The sequence below is a fragment of the Ictalurus punctatus genome, chromosome 21, assembly GCF_001660625.3.
Source record: "Ictalurus punctatus breed USDA103 chromosome 21, Coco_2.0, whole genome shotgun sequence".
Taxonomy (NCBI): Eukaryota; Metazoa; Chordata; class Actinopteri; order Siluriformes; family Ictaluridae; genus Ictalurus; species Ictalurus punctatus.
In genome coordinates, this window is record NC_030436.2 from 2,597,501 (window position 1) to 2,620,822 (window position 23,322).

Sequence of the window (23,322 nt, forward strand, 5' to 3'; positions counted from 1 at the left end):
ACCCGGAGGATATTGATATTATACTGAAGAAGAATCAATCCCTGGAAAATGCAAGTTTACTCGAGAGAGGCTGGAAAATTTGAATAAAATTATATAAAAATTTTTGTGTTTAATTATTATTATTATTATTATTATTATTATTATTACTATTACTATTAATTATATATAAAAATTTACATTTAAAAAGAAGAAATAGAGAGTATGTTTCAATGATATCTCTTGTATAGTCCTTGAAAACAAAAAAGTAGTGCTTAAAGTTCTGTTAATTCATTTCATGAAGCATCTGTACAAATCCTGTAAAAGTTTTTAGTGGATGTTTTTTGGTACTTGAAAAATATTAGCACTACCAGGAGCTTATGGTGTTTTGTAATATTCTTTGTTGTTGGAACATGGGGGAAATGAAGGCGGACAGCAGTGAGGACACTGATTTAATCTTCGATGAGATGAGCTGGTTATCTAAAGAGCTCATCAGACCACGTTTTCCTGTTGGACTTAATAATCGTATAACCACTTTCCATGCTGTAATATTGATGCCGTCACTTTGACTGTGACTGTTCACAGCCATCTTTCAAAATGTAGATCTCAAAGTTTTGTTGGTTCCATTTTTGTATAGTTTGAATGTGCAGTAAGGAAAACACACAAACTAAACGTAACGAAACTAAACATAATTACCCAAATTTCAGTGTAACGGTAAGATGAAATGTGAAAACAGACATACGTTGTGTGTTTCCCATGTTATGAATATTTACTAGCTAGTTAAGAAGCTGCCTAATTAGCACTTTATTATGTGTTTAGATGGGTTTTGTATATAGATGGGACTGAATAAATGTGAGTGAGTAGGAAAAGAATTTATAATCTTTGTTAGTAGACTCAAGTGCACATGTACCATATGCTGTATGTGTGTTGCTCTTCAGACTACAGATCTCACCTCCGTTCATCTGGGAGTGAAGTTCAGCTGCCGGTTCACACTGAGAGAGATTCAGGAGCGGTGGTATGCTCTGCTCTACGACCCCGTCATATCCAAGTAAGCGCAGTGAAAAAATGCCTTTCGCCGTGGACTGATTTAATTCACGTTACAGCTTGCCTGGCTTTACCAGACAAAAATGTTTTCATATCCTCTTGTAGGCAGAGAATTTGAACTGCAGTTAGTGTGCAACATTCTTGTCTCTTTTCATTTCTACCATGATGAATGTATCTTTGATTATTCGTGTTGTGTTCAGGCTAGCGTGGCAGGCCATGAGGCAGCTCCACCCTGAGGCCATCGCCGCCATTCAGAGCAAAGCTCTGTTCAGCCAGGTCGAAGAGGCTCTGCTCGCCAAGATCAGCTCTGTGAGTCAGCAGGTTTTTTCCCCCAGAACATGTTCACTTGGCCAAAGTAAAAAATTTTTTTTAAAAAAATCAGACCCCAGAATAGAAATTGGACAACGAGCAAACATGCAGGTACACAAAGCAACAGCATTAATCTGAGTTCCCTGTAGACCCTGAATATTGCCAATGTTCAAAAGTGTAGAGAAGATTTAGTACACAAATTGAACAGTACACACTTTGTGCTTGTAAATCTCTATTTACGAACGGTGATGGGCATATAACCACCGCTAATGTAAGTTTATACTGTTGTTTATGTATCCAACTAATAAAAATAGCTCTTACCAGCAACTAGAGCTCATCCTCGGACATTGTCTGTTGGAGTGGACAAATTATAAATTAAGTATCTAGCCCACCAATCAGGTGAAAGCTCAGGTATCAGGTAATATGCTTGCACGTGTGGTTCCCTAGGAACCTAATTGACTAGGATAAAAAAATTGACACTTAAAGTAATGTCATTACAGTATTATAGTGATTTTATTTAGTTAAGTATTAAAATGGAGTAAGGAAAACGAAGGACTAGATGAATTCCTTTGAATGGCGTTCTATTTATAGCATCAAAATGCGTCACATCACCCTAAAGTGTATTAAACATGCAGAGCAAAAGAAAATGTTTGTTCGGCAACAGTCAGAACATAAGTAGGGTTTTTCTTCCTCTGGTTAAATCAACATCCTACTGAACCTACTACAGATCAAACACTAATCGCCAGGAAATACACTCCAGCAGGTGGTGGGATTGCGGAGCTTAGCTGCAGATGTATGAAATTAAATCAGATTATATCCGATTTTTCTTTATCAGTGAAAGCTAATAGGGAGCAAGTATTTTGCTCTCAGGACAGATGAAAACCCCACTGCTGGTTACTTCCATATACGAAACAAAGGAGTAGCTTGTCCCCTGGGCACTGATTAATTAAAAGAAAGAAACGATAGCCCTGTGTCTGCTTGTCAGCTTGACAAGCTGCCTGGGTTTTTATTTTGTCCGCATTTGAGAAATATGATGAGTGTGTTTCGCAAATGTAAATGAAAAACCCGTAACCTTGTTGCTGAAATGGCAATGCATGATTTTATATCACTATTTGTGTTTGTTTACTGAGGTAGGTGAGGAATATGGAGTATGTTTACCGTGTGTTGATTCACATTTTGTATTTCCAGACTGAATTGCCAAACCTGCTCATATACATATTGTGTTATTTCTGCATTACCTCCATCTCTTCTTGGTTGATCCATGTTGTCATTTGCACACCTTTTCTGTGCATGTTTATGATTTGTTCAATCATTTCATTCTTCCTGTGTGTGGAGCAGAACAGTCAGCCAAAACTGGAGGCTTTCCAGGACTTGCTGAATAAGCACCCCAACATTTTCTACCCATCCCGCACTGCTAAGAGTTTGCTGGTACACTGGCAGCTGCTCAAACAGTACTACTTACTGGATGACCAAAGTGGTGAGCATGCAGTAAATTCCTGCACCTGAGAACCCTTTTAACCCATGACACTCATGGTGATTCCACATCTTTTTATTTTTCTCTCCAGTTCAGCCTCTGCCCAAAGCAGATCAGGTTCTTAACTTCTCAGATGCTGAGCAGATGGTCGACGATTCCAAGCTGAAGTAATAGCACGCATCACACTCAGTGCATACGAATATTTCTACACTGTTGAACTTGCATTTAAATGTTGCCTTGAACTAGAGAACTAGCGCTTTCCAATAGTCTGACTTTAATAAAAGTATTTCTACAATGTGTAGAAATAAAATAGTTTAGCTATATTTTCAGCTCAGTTGCACTTTTAATTAAATCTTTAGCTTCTTTTTTTTTTTCTTTCATTGTTATATTGACTGGGTGTGTTTATATTAGGGACAGCAGAGATGAAGTACTGGAGCATGGTGAGTTGGTGTCACTCCATTCATGCTCTCTCGTCAATCTTAAGTATTTATTTTTGCTCTTCCTGCCCATTTTTGTTTATCCATGACTCATTAATTCTGCAATCACTGTTCTCTGTGTAGAATTGATGGTTGCAGATCGGCACCAGAAGAGGGAGATAAGGCAGTTGGAGCAGGAGCTTCCACGCTGGCAGGTCTTGGTGGACAGCATCACTGGTCAGTCACACATTAACAGCAATGCTAAGCTACCAAACAGATAATCATGCCATTTCAACATGCCGGATTGTTTTATTACTTCATACAACCTTTGGAAATCCATACTGCATCTTCTTACTCGCAGTATGTATTCAATTTCTGTCATATGTATGTAGGCATGAACTCACCAGAGTTTGATAACCAGACGTTGGCTGCATTAAGAGGACGCATGGTCCGATACCTTATGAGGTCTAGAGAGGTGAGTTTGACACTCTTTTTTTTCCCCTCTGTTATTATGTAGTTGTGTCTCTTTTCTTTGAATTCATTTTCTATTAAATCTTTATATGAATTTTCCCTTGACTTAACCTGTTTTGCGTGACATCCGTTTCGCGCTATGGATCTAGCTTGAATAAAAATTAGCATACATTTTGCATTATTGGTTCTATAACCACTGAAAAAAAATTATTTGTCTGCCTCCTCTTAGATCACCCTTGGCCGTGCTACCAAGGACAAACAGATAGATGTGGATCTGTCTTTAGAGGGACCTGCATGGAAAATCTCCAGGCAGCAGGGTACTGAACTGAAATAAGAGATCCTGCTATGATATAACATCAGTTTGCTTTTTACCCATGTTAGAATTCCTGCCTAATATTTCTTGGCATTGAATGTTATGGCCTTTTGAAGATCATTTGTTGATCTAAATTTTGTGATGGTGTTTTATGTGGACTGTAGGGATCATCAAGCTCAAAAACAATGGCGATTTCTTCATCGTGAACGAGGGCCGTAGACCGATCTATATTGATGGCAGACCAGTCCTGACTGGTAACAAATGGAAACTTAACAACAACTCTGTGCTGGAGGTGAGGAGACATGAATAGTTGTGAACATTGTTCTTAGTGTTGTGAAATGCAAGGATCTTTTTTTCTTTTTTACTGTTTAAGTAAGATCGGCTCATTTTCAGCACAATTTCACCTATGCAAACATCTACGTGTAATGTCTACATATGCTCACTTGATTTAGGCTACAGCTGCCTGTAAAGCAATGTAATTATTAGTCTCAGCTATTCCTCTCATACACTTTTCTGGCTACGAGCTTCACAATTGAGAAGGTTCTGGTCTTTCAGAGCAAGCTATAATTGTTGTATTAAAAACATTCATAGCATCACGTAGGGCTGCACAATTAATTGGAAATCGATCGCGATTACGATTTTGACCCCCCACGATTAAATGAACATGATCGACTGTGATATTGACGTTTAAAGTTCGTCTTCCGCTCATAGAAAATTCCGCTGCATATCAAATCAAGTGCTTCCTAAACTTACAGCCAATCACCATAGAGTGGCGCAGGGATGACGTCATTTTGTACTGCCAAAACCCTTAAACGGAGTTAGCATTTTAGCGCTCGAGCGGCTAGCTTCGCTTTGAGCTCCAGCGCTTTGTGTGAGGGGAAATCATGAAACTAAAATGATGCTAAACGGCACTACAGAGGTTGTCAGGGACATTAAACGTCATTACTCTGAACGGGAAAAAACTTTGCAGATAAACTCAGGGCTCTACAGTGCGACCATTTCACTCGCGTTTGTGACTGAAAAGTACTTTGTGCGACTGCGAATAAATATTTATTTGACCTGTTCGGCATTGTATAATACAATCGGAATAAAAACTACAGGAAGTCCAAAATGCATCTACACCATGCAACAGTTACTTTCGCACTGCTTTTCATCTCCTCAGTCAACCGAACAAGTGTGTAAATACTGCAGAGAAGCCATAATGATGACAAGAGTAACTCTGTACATCATCTTCAACTTCCCGATCTCACAATCCGCCATCTTTTATTGATCCCGCAAAATGACCTGAACTTTCACCTGCTCGTGTAGACACAGAGGTAAATTAATAATAATGCTAACGCTACAAGGTGGGTTTAATTCAAACTTCTTTATGAAACAATTCCTCACCGATCATAATCAAGAGTAGCAACTGTTCCGAAGGAGTACGGTGCTGCTCTCCTTCACGCTCTTCACAAAATCTAATGCATAGCATATTCACTTCATTTAAACTTCAGGTTGCCAGATATCACTAGAAAAGTCAGCTCCAGTTCTCATGTTTTGATTTAAATCCCCCAAAAAGCACTATTATCAAGCAGACATGGCAACACTGTACTGGGGAACCAATCTAAAACTGATAAACAAACAAACAGAAGACTAATAAAATGTAAAGAGAAAATGTGCTTAGTTATAAATAAATAATTTAATACAAAAATAGATATTATAATAAACTCATAAAATATCAATAAAATGAGAAATGAAATAATGTTTAATTACTATGGGTTGCATTTAATATCAATTTGACGTTAAGCTTAGTTTGCTATTTCCTTAGAAGACTATTAGCCTTTTTCCTAATATGGATCATGATTGTGTTAATCTACTTTTAATTAGGATTCTTTATTGTTTAAGATATTTTAAAATAAATGTTTTATGCTTGTTAATGCTTGTATCAATTAACCAACAGTATTTGTCATTGCTATTATTTTAACTCCATTAACAGTGACCATGAGCAGAGAGCTTACATTTAACTGTTTATGACAGACCTCCTGGTTAAAGTTTAATCAAAAAAGATCGGTATCTGGATCGGTATCGGCTGTAAAAATCCTGATCGGAGCTTCCCTAATGAACACCATTAAACTAAAGTGCTTTGCATCTGATGAGTAAATGGACTCGCCCAATCACATCCTATATGAGATTATTCAGATATATACACAATATACACAGAGCGGGTCGAGAACTGACTCCAGCCCAGAACCATGACAGTGGAAAATGTCTAATAGTCTAGCTTTAAATACATTTAAGAGGAGCAGACTGCAAACACTGAACATTGAGGTTTATTGTATTTGTTTACAAGGTGAACAGGTTAACGGTTGTTTTTGCATATAGTCTGTAAAACTAACTGAAAATATTAAATGTAGTTTATCAGAAGGTAAATTAATGTGTCATGGCTCACACCATGTTCCTAAATTCTGTTATAACTGACCAGATCAAGTTTTCTCATGCCTACTTGTTATATTGTGGCACATTAACATTACCATCTCTAAAAAAAAAAAAAAATTATAATAATTTTAATTACAAATTAAAAAAAAAAAAAAAAACACCCTAAACTTCAACTGTGCTCATAACTTTTTGTAATTAGGGGCAAATAAATTGTCTTGCGTCTCTCCTCCTGTAAACACTGTTATTGACTTCTCTGCATTCGCCTGAATTGTTTTCATTTGGTTGAATATTGTTATATTTGATGCATATTTTCATTTAGTTGATGGCTTTTTTATTTTTACTTATCCTATATTTTGGGTACAATTTTATTTATATTTTGCTTCTACGAGATGATGCACTTTAAGGACCAGTCTATTTTGATACAAAGATTTGTACATTATCAGGAATGTAGCACAACATGGAGGTGAAAGCAGCGGTCTGTTTATTTAAATGTGGAAGTGCAGTAAAAATATGTCGTCCCTAAAATCAATCAATAATCGTGATCTCAGTATTGATCAAAATAATCGGGATTATCATTTTGACCATAATGTGCAGCCCTAGCATCACGTGCTGAAAAATCAATCGAGCATTTTCGTATTCCATCAGTAGCGAGTTATTTTGATACTCTCGCATTTTTGTTGCTTCAGCAGAAGCTAAAGGTCTTCTCATATTCTAATATTTTGAGATACTGGATTTTTGATCTCCATGAGCTGTAAGCTGTAATCATCAAGATTAAAACAAAAAAAGGCTTGAAATATTTCAGTTTGTGTACTGAATCTAGAATATGTGAAAGTTCCACCTGTACTTATAAAACACTTACCAACTGGATGTTTTTAAGAAGGATTATGAACAGTCACAGAGACCCTGATAACAACCAACAGCATCTCTGCGTAAAATTCAATCCAGACAGGAAGAAGAACCTGTTTGGATATTAGCACATTATTCTTTGTTTGTTTCTATTTTTACGAGTTGTCAGGTTTTCCCTAATTGTTTGTGTAAACACTGAAATGAAAATGGTAGACGGTATAGTCACACACTGTTGCATGCTGTTTTACTCTTTTGTGTCAATTGATATATTGTGAAAACCTCTTCAAGTATTGCGATACTGAGTGTGTCTTTTGTTTGTCCAGATTGCAGGGCTTCGCTTTGTGTTCCTCATAAACCAGGAGCTGATCTCCCTGATCAAAGCTGAGACAGCCAAGCTGAACCAGCAATGATTCTCAAATCTGCAGCTGATCAGTCAGCTCAGGACTTGTGCACTGTGTGTCTGAGCAGGAAAGTGGACTGCTGCCTCAGTAGATTGTCCTGCAGACAACTGTTCTAACTCTAGAAAGGTTATAAAGGGCTCTCAAACAAAACACTTAGTGTGAGAATCCCCTTCAGAGCCGTAACAGAGGATTTGGACTAAAGGTTCAGTTAATAATTTTCATATTATAGTACTGTAAAACTGTACCAACATACAATATAGCCAAAATCTGACATGTAGCCAATACAGACACATCAGCTTGGAGAACTAACAGAGATCTTTATTAATGTTTGCTTGATTTTGATGTTGGTATAATTGTTGCTGTTTGGATTTAGGTCTTGATGTAATCTTTACACAGCGCTTTTTCCTTCAGGAAAATGAATGACGAAGCTACAATTTTAAAATACAGACATTTGAATATGAGAAGCAACGGCTAAGCTTTCCTGTGTGTTCATTTGCCTATTTGAAAGTGAAAATTTAAACCTTTAGAACAAAAGAACTTTTAAGGTGTACCAGATGTCAATAATATTTATCGTTATTGCAGTATTTGCTGTACTGACACCACAGTGAGCGCCTTAACAAACCATGACTGATTAGGGAGTTTCCAGACTATCTATGCTTGTTTTTATTAATCACGGCATTGACATGATTAAGCGTTATATATAACATTGGGTCAAGTCAATGCAGGCCCATTGTTAACTGTGGCATATCATAGGATGGATGGATAGTTTATTAATCCCAAGGGAAATTGCAGCATTACACTAGTGTTAAGAACATCGTTTACGGATAACATAAATACAGTAAAAATCACTGCAAAAAAACCCCAATAATCTAGTCAGAAATCTCTTGTGGAGGGGGCTTGCAGATATGAGCCAGCAGCTTCTGGTAATGCTCACATCAGTCATCAGAATGGTTAGAAATTTTGACTGTGGCTTGATGGTTAGTTTGAGTATTTCTATAACTGCTGATCATCTGGGATTTTCACATACAATAGTTTACTCAGAATGACGCAATAAAGAAAAAACATCCAGTGAGCAGAGGTTCTGCTGACAGAAAAGCCTTGTTGATGAGAGAGTTCCGCGGAGAAGGGCCAGACTGGTTCAAGCTGACAGAAAGGTTACAGTAACTCAGATAACCACTCTGTACAATTGGTTCCACTTCTGTCAGCCAAGAACAGAAAGATGAGGATGCAGAGGGCACGGACTCACCAAAACTGGACAGTTGAAGACTGTAAAAACGTAGCCTGGTCTGATGAATATCAGGCACTCAGATGGTAGGGTCAGAATTTGGTGCCAACAGCATGGACCCAACCTACCATGTGTTGACAGTCCAGACTGGTGGAGGTGGTGTAATGGTGTGGGGAATGTTTTCTTGGCACACTTTGGGCTCGTTAATATCAACCAATCATCACATGAATGCCACAGCCTAATTGAGTATTGTTGCTGACCATGTGCATCCCTTCATGGCCATGATTTACCCATCTTCTAATGGATATTTCCAGCATGATAAAGCACCATGTCACAATGTCACAGTGTCCTTCAGTGGCCTTCCCAGTCACCGCATCTGAATCCAATAGAACACCTTTGGGATGTGGTAGAACGGGAGATTTGCAGCATGAAAGTGCACCTGGAAAATCTGCAGTAATTGCTTGATGCATTCATGTCAACATGGATCAGACCTCTTGTGGAATCCATGCCATGAAGAGGCTGTTTTGAGAGCAAAGGGAGGCCCTACCCAGCATTAGTATAGTGTTCCTAATAAAGTGTTTGATTTGTGTATATCATGGGCACAGACTCCCCGAAACCGGACAGTTGAAGAATGGAAAGAGACCAGTTGATTTTTTATAATCTTTAACTGTCCAGTTTGGGTGAGCCTGTGCCCATGATAGCCTCAGATTCCTGTTCTTAGTGGACAGGAGTGGAACCTGTTGTAGCCATACTGCACACAGTACAAACTGTGCTTTGCCAGTTATCCATGAGATGAGGGGTTCATCCACCTGCATCAACCTGAGTTTCTCCCTTAACAGTTCAAGCTGTATGGTTTTAATAACACTAGAAAAAAAAAAAAAAAAAAACATAATCCTTACAGTGCTGTCTGATGTGTCCAAGTAGGCGTGGGAAAACTGGTAAGCAAACTGCAGTGAATCTTATGCAACTCTATCCAGTGGTTGAAGGTGAGCTAAGGTAGACTGTGATGAGGGAAATTGAAATAATTGTACAAGTTGTTTCAGGTGCAGTATGTTCCCTGAAATGTCCAAGAGAAAGCAATTTTCAGTATAACTGCTCCAGCCTAACTGCCAAAACAGTTTAGATTATAAACATTTATCCAGCCTGTTCAGACCTTCAATTTATATTATTTACATTACAGTAGAACAGTAGTCACAGCTGTACAGATCAGGGTGAGGTTACTCATTCTGAAGGCCTTAAACCTAAAGAAGTAGCTTATCATCTTACCGAGGTCCTCCAGGCGAGACCATAAAAACTGAACAGTGGCAGATTAATTGCAGACAAGAGGAGATAAGAGTAGCTTTCAGTGTCACAATAATCTCATTCACACAGCAGGTTCTACAGTTCACATGGGTAAACATCTTTAACTGGGTGAAAGTTTTCTTTAAACATTTCTGTGTTGATTTGGAAGCATGTTTGGCTTGTCATTTTGCTGAACTCTCTATCTATGGCCATGTCTTTACCTCCTGGCAAAGGTGACCAGGTTTTGGGCTGAAATATGCTTGTTCATAATCAGATCCACTGAACCACCAGCCACAAAACATCCCCAAAGCATCAATGATAAACCTCCAGATTTTACTTTGGTTATCAGGTGCTTTTGCCACCAAGCATGCTGAAGGTGTGCATGACCAAATTGCAGTGCTGCAATGCTGCCAATTGCAGTTCTACTGACGCTTGCTGAAAGACTTAGCATTTTGTTAAGAAGCTCTCAGGAATGCCTTTCATTAATAGTTCAACAGTTGAATTTTGAAACGTGACAACCACAAGAATCAACTAAACTGTACAGTTCTAAAACTGTGCACTTTGGGCTCTTTTCCTCTCGCTTACTGTCCTCAATAATTCTGCCGGTCTCTAGATGTAGTTTTGGTGGATCACTGATGTATTGTGGGTCGTGGTTCAAAGGTTCTTGTGCATAATGATAGCGTCATGAATTCTGCTACTGATTTCAGCTCTTATTTCTGCCAAAAACCTGGCTGCCTGAAAAGGGTCTACATGCACAAACCTAAGAATATAAAAGAGCTTCTGCAGTTTGGATTGGACTCTGATCCATCTGCATGTATCTCCAGTTTGACTTTATTTTTGTGCTGTAGTTACTGTTCTAACCTTGCTATGAATACAAACTGCATGCTAAACACCTTTGTGTTACATGAATTTAGTAGGCGCTCTTTTCTAAGGTGGAGTAAAGCAGAATCCTGTCCTAGAGCAGATCTGAGAAGTGGCTTTCTGAAACAATTACAATTACAACCTTCCAGTTGTTATCAGAAGTGTAACTGCTGACAGACAGGTTGTAAGGTAAACATGAATAGATCTGTGTGGTTTCTGACAGACAGTGGGACGGTGTTATCTCTAAACAGAAACTACTTAAATTACTTATAACTTTCTTTTGGATGGACTTTGGCTGCCTGAATATTACAAAGGGTTTTAAAAAAAATGAAAAGATCCACCGGAATTGTTCACATTTCTTACATTCATTAAAATTACTGCATTTATATTCATAAAGCAGTATGTAATAGTTATCAGTAATTATGCGTTTATCATTGACGGTTTCCACTTTATCATAAGCAAACAGTGAATTAGAGATGGTCATATATTATTTAGTGGCTCATAAATAAGACTTATCTCAGATACAGGGGCACAAACGGCAATGAGGTCTTGCCAATGCGCAGCTGCACTACATAAAGAATGGCTGTTTCAGTTTTCATACTATTATCTGTTTTGACCGACCTGTCTGATGTCTGGTTTTTAGTACACAAGTGGTTTCTTTTCTTTTTCTGGATATTCCAAATTGTTGTATTGGTTATACCCAATGCTTGAGCTATGGCTTTTTCCCTTTTTTTTCTCAGCTTCAAAATGACTTGCATTTCTCCCTTAGACAGCACTCTGGTCTTCATGCTGGTTTATCCTTTTTAACAACAAATGCACAGGTGAAACGCAGGGCTCAAACAAACCAGTAGATATTCAGAGTTATTATTTGTTTAAACAATTAACCTAACAGTGCACACCGGGGCAACAAGAAACACTTGTTAGTCACATGTTCCAATGTTTTGATCACTTGAAGAATGGGTGTGTTTAAGCAAAAGTTGCCATGTTCTAAATTGTTTAACACTAAATTGTCTAAATTGTTTCCGTTAGCCACTGCACCTGCTATTAGACTTTTTATATTTATATTATATTTATATTAGATTTATATTAGACATCATTATAATGTTACATTATTTGCAAATACAGCTTCATGTCATAGTCAGCGTCACTCATGCAACCACAGTGATTTCTTCTAATAAGGTTTCCATTTCCTATCTAAAATGAGATTATATGATAATTTAATAATTCATCAGTAGTTTTCGCTGCTTATTTAATCTAACTTTTCATTCTTTGTTTTTCATTGTGTATTTTATTACTTGATTAATAATGTACTGAGAGATCTTTTTCTCACACACACAAAAGAAAGGATAAACAAAAACTTAAAGGTTCATTTTCATTCCAGTCCAAAACAAGATGTGTGGCTCTTAATGAAACAGATTTTTCAGGAATTTTATTATTATTATTATTATTATTATTATTATTATTATTATTATTAAATGTCTTTCCTTGCAAATCTACAAGCGTTTACTTTCGTCGCTTTCGATTCTTAAGAGTCCCGATTTCATAAAATTTCGTTTAAAAATAAATAAATAAATAAATAAATAAATAAATAGATAAATGGATTTATCCAAACATCTTCCTTACAGCGAAGCTTGACATTTTCTGTCACTATAGCGGCTTCTGGACCAATCCCAACGCAGCGGCGTGGAGGGGCGTGGCGTAGCTGGAAAGGCGAGTCTCCACGTCATCATATGGTTTGGTGCTGATTGGAGGACTGGCTGCTGGTCCACGCGCTCGGTGTTCAGTAGCTAAAATCAAGGAGCCTAAAGCCTGTGCGCGCGCCCGCTCGCTCGCTCACTCACTCAGTCACTTTTTGAACAGCTTGAAGCAATTACATCACGGGTAAGTGACGTTCTTACATTCAGTTTATTTCTTTAATATTTTCGTTTCATCTTCATCTTCATCGTCCTCGTGTAAACTTCAAAGGCCGGATATGAGCAATACCATGCTAGCTACACCGCAAGTTGTCAATCATTTTAGTGCGAATTTTGTGTGTGCGTGTGTGTTTGTTGTTTCACTTTATTTCCGTCTAAAACGATGTCAGTATTTAATCCTTGGCTTGTTTCTAAATTTTTCGAAACTAGCAGTTAAACTGTGATGTCTTTATGCAGCTGTCGTTATGTATATTTTCCTTACTGTACTGTATAGTATGCTCAGATAGTACGCACATCCAAACTGCACACTAGCCTGCTAAAGAGTATGTGTAGTAAACAATACACGACGACGCATAGGTTCGTTTCCATAACAACAACAACAACCCTTTCCCTCTTTCAAGGTTGTTCAGTATATTTTGTTTCTATGTAGTTATCTATAAATGACATTGCTTTGTCCTTCAGGTTAATGTATATATTAAGGTATTAAATGTAAGGGTGCGCAAAACCTAAGTGTATACTATCTAGTATATAAGTACATGTAGGCGTAATTCACTCTTGTTTAGTTTCTCCCTATGTCATGAAATACGTGGCTTCTACAATAAAGGAGTTCTTTAGACATTATGCACAAACGCACATTAAATCTTTATTTTTCCTTTTCAAAACAATAAAACCTGGTACATGCAATTCAGTTTTGGCATACCATGTAGTACATCAGGCAGCTTGGACAGGATTTGGACTTTGAATGCAGGAATTCACTGCTTTAAAACCTGTAGCATTACAACACTAAAACAAATTTGCAAAGCGTCCTTGAGTCATGTACTAGGACACTGATTGTGTGTGTGTGTGTGTATAGATACACTCACCATCCACTTTAACATAACCTCATGCAGTTATCCATTCATCCAATCATGTGGCAGAAGAACGAAGCATAACATCGTGTACATACAGGTCAAGAGCTTCAGTTAATGTTCACATCGAAGATCAGACTGGGGAAAATTAAGTTGTATAAATATAATATAATATACAAAGAGAAATCTTGGAGATGGAGGTGGAAAAACAGGCTAGTTTTTACATTTCAGTCCAGAGAAAATGAACTTTGTGTGTTTGCAGATTTCCGGAACATTCTGGCAAGGGCGTTCTCTTGTTATCTTCTGCTCTGTTTGTTCTGAAGACTCGGTCCTTTCTGAAATGTACGTTTCTGTGGAGACGTAAGAAAGTGCCTTTTCTGCCTCGTGTCTCGGAAGTGTGTTGAAGGAGCTTTTCTGCATTATCATGTTCAAACAAATGTTTTTGTTTTTTTTTACCGTGCAAATCCCACGTATGTTTCATCATAAAATACCTTTCACTCATTTGCATTTAGGAACACCGGCAGATTCCTTTGACATTTTGTAGTTTTATATTTTCCCCAAGTTAGTTGTGTAATACTAGTATTTAAGATTGTTGCACACTAAATATTTCTTGTTTACTGCTTCTGCGAACGCCAGGCGTTGTTTGTGCTCAGCTTATATTCAGTCCACCGAGTCTTGCATTGCTTTGGATTAGATACATTTTTTATTTCACCTCCCACTTTGTGAGTTTTAGCGAGCAGTAGGCTGGTATGCACTGATAAGGCATGCTGTGTCAGACCAGCCAAATGTAACATGAGTTAAATGGTTTAACAGTTCTGCAGCTCTTTTTATAAAGTATATATTCTTAAAGTGGGCATGTGCTACAAAATTGATTGATGAGCATTTGAGCAGGATGTAGGAGATTATTGTAATCTATTATTACATGTTTTACCTGTACCTATCACACTGGGCAGCCAAATTAAAGAAGTTCTTTGGCACAAAAAAAAACATGTACCTGAAAAGAGATTCTGGTTGTCCTTAGTGATACCTGGCACATTCAGGAACATTGTGAAGTTTTATATATGTTTTTATGCCACAGTGCTTTTCACATCTCATTCTGATTGGTCAGAATTATTATTATTTATTTGTTTTCTTTAACAGCACCTCTGGAAGTTGTTCCTACAAGGCGTGTCACATATTTTATAATCATTCATAACTTTACTACATTGGTGTCCTTTAATGACAACATACGCAGGAACTTATGACTAGGTACTCCAGACTATGCAGTACACCAAGCCTGGATGTCTCCACAATGTGTTGTTTAAATACAGAAATAATTTTAAATCATTTAAAAATCTGTTGACTAGGGACTTTTTTTTTTTCTTTTTTTTAAAAAACATTTTTTCTCTCTTTTTTTTTTTTTTACAGCTCTCCAGTGCAATGCAGCACCTCAGACACTGCAAAAGTTTTGTCCATGTTTCATTTCCCATTGCTCCAAGGTATGCCTACGCCTATGTATTGCCATTAAAACGTCAGAGTATGGCTTAGTTACTTGGCGTTATGATTGTCTAGCTTTTCAGAAGACTTTACTGTTATTTCTTGGTATTCTAAGTTTGTACAATAAAAAAGGTTCTTGAATGTCATGCAGAATCCAAGATGTATTCTAAAGCATCCAGTGAACACTCTTTGTTTTACTGAAAGGCCACACACTTCCTTGTGTTTCTGCAGGCAGCTGAAGAGCCGTGTCCCTGCAGTATCTGTGCGGTCAGGATTTCTCGCCCTGCATTCAGGGAGAAGTAACCGAGATCAGCAGTACTCCAGATTCAGAGGATTGAGGTTCAGATATGCAATAACTGGCCTGGTAGCTGGAACTGGAGCTGTACTGGCTTATGGACTCCATCACAATAAGGTGAAGCAGACTTAAAAGCAGAATTGACCGCCTTATTGAAATACATGAATGGATGCTGAAAGATAGTAAAATCGCCATATATTACACAACATTTTCCAAAGAAACAGGCTGCTTCTGACAAAAGGGAAATACTCTTGAAACCATATGTGTGACTGTGAATTTCCTAAGAAGGTCATAGATGATGCCATGGCACTGTTGAGAGACCAGATGCACAGACTAAGACATAGAGAACTACTTTGGTACTCGGTTATCATTCCACTAATAAAACATTGGCTCTTATTGGTTATACTTAAAATTTACTTTAAAATAGTCCACCAGGACAATTCTGAGACTTTTTAAGGAACCAGCTGGTAGGACAAAATAATCCTGCTTAACACGAGTGAATTAAAGGATCTGTCTGATAGAACATACAACACTCTTGCATCCAACCGCTGAAGATGTTCAACTTGCAAGTTTATTAATACAGTCAGTAAAATCACAGACAGTAAAGGGCTATTCATAATTCACTCTTAATTCATGAAATACTGCAAGAACTTTCCCCCTGTACATCAGGGAAACCAAGAGCAGACTAGCTAATCGTTCAGTAGCTTTGGAACACATTAACGATGTTTGATTAGAGAGAGAGAGAGAGATATTGTGAAGCAGAGGGATTGAAGGAAAGACGAAGAAAATGAAACCTCAAAATGCAGAAATCCGTGTGGAATACACGCTGACTTCTTTACATTTTGGATTTAGATTTTATTTTGTCCTTAACCTACATGCAGTGGCAAAACTCTTTGCTCTGTGCATGTATGCTAGCACAATACACACAATGGCTGCGTCCGAAATCGCGTACTGTCCTACAGCACGGTAGGTGAAAAGCAGTATGCAAGAGGGGTAGTATGTCCGAATTCTCAGTAGGCGAGAAACCTTAGGCGAGAAATACCCAGATGGCGTACTGCTTCAGGGGAGATTTTGCAGTATGCAACCGATGGACACTATGCGACGAGCTCAGAAAATAAGATGGCAGAAGACAGCGCGTCGGCTCTTTTAAAGTATTAAACCTTGGTTAAACAGGACTTGTTTAACAATACCCGAATAACTTGTTAACCTTTTGAAGGTTTAAACAAGAAAACAGTTGACAGAGTTTGAAACCTTTTTTGTGATCTCCATCATGCCTTAGCCGGCCAAGCTAACGCTAACGAATTTACCTCAGCCTGTTAACACTGCCCACATTATATTACTAATTCATTTAACTTTCCTGATGTGCAAGTGAAACCCGATGATTTGTTTCTCAAAAATAGAAGGACCGAACTTATGAGGCTTACTCTAACTTTGACCGGCTTATGAAAGATAGCAGTGTTTCCATGACAGGTTATATAATCAGTTTTGAACAGCGGTACTCATGGATGCGTAAATACAAGATGGAGCTTCCAGGTGCCGTACTGCTGAACACTGCATGCTTGGAAGTGAAAGACCGACAGTTTGACTTTAACTTTCACATCATTGAAGTCAGCACTGAAGAGGATTTTCAGAGGAAAGTCTGCTTCTGCAGTGGGGATTAACTAGGAAACTGCGTATGTAACAGAGGAGTAAGTCATGGTTGCAAAATGATCAACAAAAGGCACCACTGCCTGGCACTTACCCTCTGTACAGGTATAGATGCAGATCAAAATGTGCTGTTTATCAAAGCATATTCCACTAGGTCAAGGACTGTCCACACAGAGGTGAGCAAGTCAAACTGACTGAAGATTGTAAAACATGATCTAGACAAGTGCAACATTACTCTGTAGGCAAAAGAGTCGCCCACTGGAGCAGAAATCTTTGACAGAATGTTTTGGCTCAGCAACAATAGACACTGCATGCATACAGACTGTGTGTGGACAGGAATGGCTAAATAGCGACATCAATGAACTGAGCCAAAACGAGATTTTAAAAAAATAACTGAGGAAGGCAGAAACACAGTCATAGACCCTTTAAGTTTGGGGATGGAAAAGTGGTCTTTTCCACCAGAAAGTTGAAAATTCCTGCAAAAATTGGACACAGAAAGTGTCATATTGAAACTGAAGTTGTCCCCAGCAAAGATTTCACTACTTTTGAGCAAGGCATTCATGAAAAGAGCACGGACAGTGCTGGTTATGGAGAATGACAGTGCAGTGATGTTTAGTCAACCTGTAAAACCTGACTTTACAAGCTCTGGTTATTACTGTGTAAACATTATGGACAATAACGGAAAAAAAGAAGAAAAAAAAACAATCAAGATGATGACTGTCTTGATAGCTGCTGATGATGTCACTCTAAAGGAACAAAAGAATGAGGATGTACAAAGGCAGTGTGATGAGGAAATCCTGACAATCTCAGAAAAAAATAGCTCAGCAGAAAACCACAAAATTCTGATGAAGCTTCACAGACAATTTGGTCCTGCTTCTGCTGACAGACTGCAGAGGCTCCTGAATCTCAGGCAATAAAGATACTGAATGTAGTGTCATTCTGGACAAAATTGTGAGTGAATGTGAAACGTGTCCGAGATACAGTAAGACCAAAACCGAAGCCTGCTTTCGGCCTACCACTGGCATCTCGGTATAATAAAACTTGCAGTAGATCTGCATGAACTTGAACAAGGTGTGGTTCCACGTTATTGACCAGTTCACAAGGTTTGGTGCAGGCAGCATCCTGACTTCTGCTTTACATGCATCAAGAAAGGCTTTCACAGAAGCAGAATGTTCAGAAAGAATACGGACAGCACTGTGTAAACAACTGCGTCAGACACATGAGAAATATGAAATGGGTGACGAAGTGTACTGCAAGAGAGTTTATCGTCCAGAGTGGAAAGGACCAGTAGTTGGCATTGGCCAGGATGTTGCAGTGGTGTTTGTCAGACATTGAGGAACCTGCATTAGAGTACACTACCTCAGACTAAGAAAAGTAAATACAGAGAGCGGAGATCAACATGTCATAAAGGATTATGCCCAAAATGACACTGTGCAAAGACAGGATATGACAGGAGCTGCAGTCAGCAACATGGAGGGAACAGAAACTAACGAGATGCAGCAGAGTTCGATGCACACAGGGGTAGAATGAAGCAGCGCAGCACGCAAGTGATGACATAGGTACACGTATTGATACAGAGCAGGGAACTGATGTCCGTCTGTAAACAGGGTAAGTTCTGAAATACAGAGACACTGGGGCTTTGCACACAGCGAAGTACTAGGGCGTGCATGCAAAGCTCCTGGTATTAACTGCTGCTCATTGGGCCATAGGCCGCATGTTGTAGGCAATAAAGATTCAGTTGACCGATCAAGTTTAGAGAGTCTTCAGATAGAACCCACTGTTACTGATGTTAATCCCACAAATGTGATTGAGGATGTATGGGTAACAAAAGATCTATCCTTTTGACCTAGCCAAACAAGGAAAAAGACTTGGAGACACCCTCAAGGAAACACTCTCTGGACTGGTACCGAAAGCATGGTTAAGGGTTTTGAGGAGTTAGAGGTGTTAGAGCTGCAAAAGGATTCGCCCACATTTACTTCAGAGTCTCTTCGACTGCTTGTTTTTGTCAAAGACAGTGGACACTTCATTCCATGGATATAAAATCTGCATTTCTACAGGGAATAGAACTGTCACATGATCTATACATCCGGCCTCCTCTTGAGGCTACCTGTGAAGGAACATTTATGGAAGCTCAAAAAGTGTGTATGGTCTGGCAGATGCTTCATTATACTGGTACAACAGTATATTGAAGGAAATGGTGCTGAAAGCAGGAGGAAAAATATCCAAGGTTGATCCAGCTGTTTTATGTTGGCTAGATCAAAACTGCACTGTTTCGCTCTTGCCATGAAAATGATGCTGACATGGCATTAAAATAACAATAAATAAATCCAGGCAACCAAAACATAACAATGAGCAAGCACATAGGAGCATCCACAGGGCAAGTGGACTAGTTAATGAATGCATCATTTGTCCAAACTTGGTTCTTTTGTCTGAGCTGTAATGCTTCTGAAAATATAGTGTCTGCACATATAGAATACTCTGTCTATTACAGTTTCACTGGTAATAAGAAGGCGGCCTTAGCAGGAGCTTCCCAAACATGTGAGAAAGGCAGGGGAACCTTATTTCTCATCTGAAATGTTTTTTCTCAACCAAATCTGCTTGCAGCTAATTCAGAATCCAGTCTAGGAAGATAACCGAGTAGTCCTGGGATTCAAACTCAACATCTAGCAGGTTAGCGGAAGTGAAGGTTTACGTGCACTCAAAGACTGAAGCCTAAGTAGCTGGTTTTGTTCAGAAATGGCTGTTGTTTGTCTGACTGTGCTGCTGATTCTTATTCCGGTGTTATTATTTAACCTAAAGGAAATGGTTCTATTTTTTCTAACGTGTAAGCATCTGATGTGGATACACCCACCAAGATAATTGAGCCTGAAATATGGAAGGGTGTGGCATTGTGGTTTGTGGCAATAAACTCGTGTTTTCTGACTTTAGACTGACTGTTGAGACTTTGCATAATTTAAGCAGAAAATGTATCTGTCTGAATAGGTTTATTGCAATAACTAACTAGTTAGGTAAAGTTTGTCACAAGAGACTTTGATGTTGGCTTGAGAAAGCAAGTCTGAATGATACATAGTGAGCCAATCGTTATAGAGTTGATTAGATAGATAGAAAGATTAGATAGAATAAAAGCTTAGAGTCTAAAGGGCATCTGGGTGTTTAAATTTGTGAGGAAAAAAATGCAGTGAATGTCCTTCTGTCAAAGCAGAACCTTTGGTGTGTCATTATGCTACTGCCTTCAAATTAGAAAAAAAAGATGACAAATGAGAGGGAGCCACACAAAGTCCAACTTTCCTCCAATCCTTCCTCCTATCATGTTGCTATTCAAAATTAATGGATCACAGATTGAGACGTTGTATGAGACCTTGTAGAATATAATTACATCAAAAACTTTGTGCACTATACAATACTGTACTGCAATAAACTCCTACCTAATGAAAAAGGCAAACTACTGAGTCATGTGTACTTTCTGTCAAAGCAGTGCCTCCATGTCGTCAAATCATTTCTCATTTCGTCTTTGTTCTCAATTCATTCTCTAGGCAGAGCAGGCGACGATTCCGGTGACTCGGACAAACTCCCTACCAGTTTACAGCCAGGAAGAAGTTATAAAACATTGCTCCGTTGAAAAGGGCGTATGGGTCACTTACAAAGGAGGCGTCTATGATATCACTGACTTTGTGGCCATCCATCCGGGCGGCGACAAAATCCTTCTAGCCGCGGGTAAGGCTTTAGAACCCTTTTGGGCACTTTATGCTGTTCACGGTCAAGAGCATATTCTGGAAATTCTGTCTGAGTATAAAATTGGCATTCTTCGAGCAGAGGACAACAAGAAGGAGGACACTGAAACAGCAGATCCTTATTCTACTGACCCTGCTCGTCATCCTGCTCTCATTGTGAACAGTTTAAAACCCTTCAATGCTGAACCACCGCCTGCCATACTTACTGATAGTTACATCACCCCTTCTGCCATCTTTTTCAAGCGAAACCACCTTCCTGTTCCCCGTGTGGATCCTAAAACGTACAGGCTGAAAATTGAGGGCCTGCCTGGCGGTACTGTGTCTCTGACTTTGGATGATCTTAAGTCTCATTTTCCTAAACATACAATAATGGCCACCCTCCAGTGTGCTGGGAACCGTCGTTCTGAGATGAACAAAGTGAAGCAGGTCAAAGGTCTAAACTGGGGAATTGCAGCGATCAGTAATGCTACATGGTCGGGTGCTTATCTGAGAGATGTACTGTACCATTACGGCTTTGGTCCAGAAGTGGCAGCTAAAGCACGGCATGTGCAGTTTGAAGGTTTAGATGCGGATGTGACTGGTACAGCATATGGAGCATCGATCCCGTTAAACAAGGCCATGAGTGAAGAGGGAGATGTCCTGTTAGCATACGAAATGAATGGAGAGGATCTCCCTGCTGATCATGGCTTCCCCGTCCGGGTCATTGTTCCTGGAGTTGTTGGAGCCCGAAATGTCAAATGGCTCGGCAAGATAATCATTAGCGAAGAGGAAAGTCAGAGTCACTGGCAGCAGAATGACTACAAAGGCTTTTCACCAGGCACTGATTGGGACACAGTGGACTTTAAATCAGCCCCTTCCATCCAGGAGCTCCCTATTCAGTCAGCCATTACAAATCTGACAGATGGTTCCTCAGTAGACCGAGACATGGAGAACTTGACTGTTAAAGGTTATACCTGGAGCGGTGGAGGAAGGGAGGTCGTGAGGGTCGACGTCTCATTGGATGGAGGGAAGACGTGGCATGTGGCCAAACTACAGAATAGCGAGGAAAGAGAAATTTCTGCACCTTCTCCTCCACCTGGTCGAGCTTGGGCCTGGAAATTTTGGGAAATAACAATTCCATTACCAGAAGGAGTTCAGGAGCTGGAGGTTGTTTGCAAAGCAGTCGACAGTAGTTACAATACCCAACCAGACTCTATGCCACCTATTTGGAACTTGAGAGGTGTTCTTAGCAACGCTTGGCATCGAGTCAGGGTGAAAGTGAAATGAGGCTTTGGATGAAAACCCAAAGTAGTGAAAGTTTACTCAGGGAAACAAATTTGTCATACTTTATATGGCTCCAAGTGTTTAGGTGTTCCACTATGACAGCTTGAAATGTTGATTTAGGCATCATTTCAATGAACAGGCCACAAAGCTGGATGAGCTTGAGGTTTTGAGTTCACAACCAACATTACAATCACAACTTTACATATTTCGTGTTGACTATGCACGATGGGAAATCCTATTTGCGTCACTTCTTACGTCGTTTTTCAGTTTATCTTTGCCAATTCTTATTCATATGCATCCGTACATTTGGGACTTCTGTACATAACTGTAGTATCCATACACTCTCACACAACTGTACTCACAAAAATGTGGCAAGATATCATTTTCATTGTTCTAGATATTTCATTCAGTGCACGCAGGATTGGCTTAGAAAGAATAATGTGTTGAAACAGTTACGGTCCTGTGCTAGTGACAGGAAGGTTTTGAATTCATGTTTCAGCACTGCCAAATAGTTACTGCTGGGCCATTGAACAAAATCCTTCTCAAGTGTGGTTAAATGGCATTCAGCCTCACTTCTAAATCACCTAATGTGTCTCTCAAATAAAAAGTGTAATGTCTGTGAAATTGGCTTTCTTTGTAGAATGGGGCAATAGATGTTGTTTAGCAAATGTCTAAAGTGCCTGGTGGTTTAAAAGTCAGTTATTTAGGAACTGCAAAGAATATGGATCTTCTCTCTTCAGACATTTTACAGATATCGTAAAATAGGGCATCTTCCATAGAAAACATGCACTACATGGCCAAGAGTGTGGGCATCTGATCATCACACCCATATGTGGGCCTTCTCCAAACCGTTGCCACAAAGTTGCAAGCGTACAGTGAACTCGATGCATGGTCACGTCCACGTTTTTCTCACGGAGTGCATTTACATCCTGTGCTTTTGGTGTATGACGCTCACTGTCAAGGTTTTATGTTCTCTGAAAGTGTGAAAGCTCAGCACAGAGTTAAACCTTTGGGAAGCCTCACAAAATGGGATTCAGCAATGCCGGGAAGAAATACCCTCATGTCTGAGGTGTTTTAACTGACTCGAACTCATTACTAAGTAAGTTTTGTGTTATAT

General features: G+C 39.1%; 2 protein-coding genes across 4 annotated transcripts in view; both read left to right on the forward strand.

Annotated features, from left to right (window-relative positions):
* mcrs1 (microspherule protein 1) overlaps nt 1-8,133 on the forward strand; it is a 13,582-nt gene extending 5,449 nt beyond the window's left edge. For both annotated transcript variants that reach the window (XM_017451069.3, XM_017451070.3), the window contains exons 5-14: nt 915-1,024; nt 1,221-1,329; nt 2,668-2,806; nt 2,895-2,970; nt 3,215-3,243; nt 3,364-3,456; nt 3,612-3,694; nt 3,920-4,007; nt 4,168-4,295; nt 7,588-8,133. In XM_017451069.3, coding sequence (XP_017306558.1) covers nt 915-1,024; nt 1,221-1,329; nt 2,668-2,806; nt 2,895-2,970; nt 3,215-3,243; nt 3,364-3,456; nt 3,612-3,694; nt 3,920-4,007; nt 4,168-4,295; nt 7,588-7,674 — 942 coding nt within the window. In that variant the 3' untranslated portion in view covers nt 7,675-8,133. The remainder of the gene's footprint in view (nt 1-914; nt 1,025-1,220; nt 1,330-2,667; nt 2,807-2,894; nt 2,971-3,214; nt 3,244-3,363; nt 3,457-3,611; nt 3,695-3,919; nt 4,008-4,167; nt 4,296-7,587) is intronic.
* A 4,645-nt stretch (nt 8,134-12,778) lies between these two features.
* Nucleotides 12,779-22,829, forward strand: suox (sulfite oxidase). 2 transcript variants are annotated; one of them, XM_017450713.3, is made up of 5 exons: nt 12,797-12,913; nt 14,056-14,135; nt 15,201-15,271; nt 15,501-15,681; nt 20,745-22,829. In XM_017450713.3, the coding sequence occupies exons 3-5, from the start codon at nt 15,213-15,215 to the stop codon at nt 22,206-22,208; spliced, it is 1,704 nt and encodes a 567-aa protein (XP_017306202.1). In that variant the 5' UTR covers nt 12,797-12,913; nt 14,056-14,135; nt 15,201-15,212; the 3' UTR covers nt 22,209-22,829. The 2 variants fall into 2 exon arrangements, with proteins under 2 accessions (XP_017306201.1, XP_017306202.1); XM_017450712.3 differs by lacking the exon at nt 14,056-14,135 and having other exon boundaries at nt 12,779-12,913.
* Nucleotides 22,830-23,322: the final 493 nt, after the last annotated feature.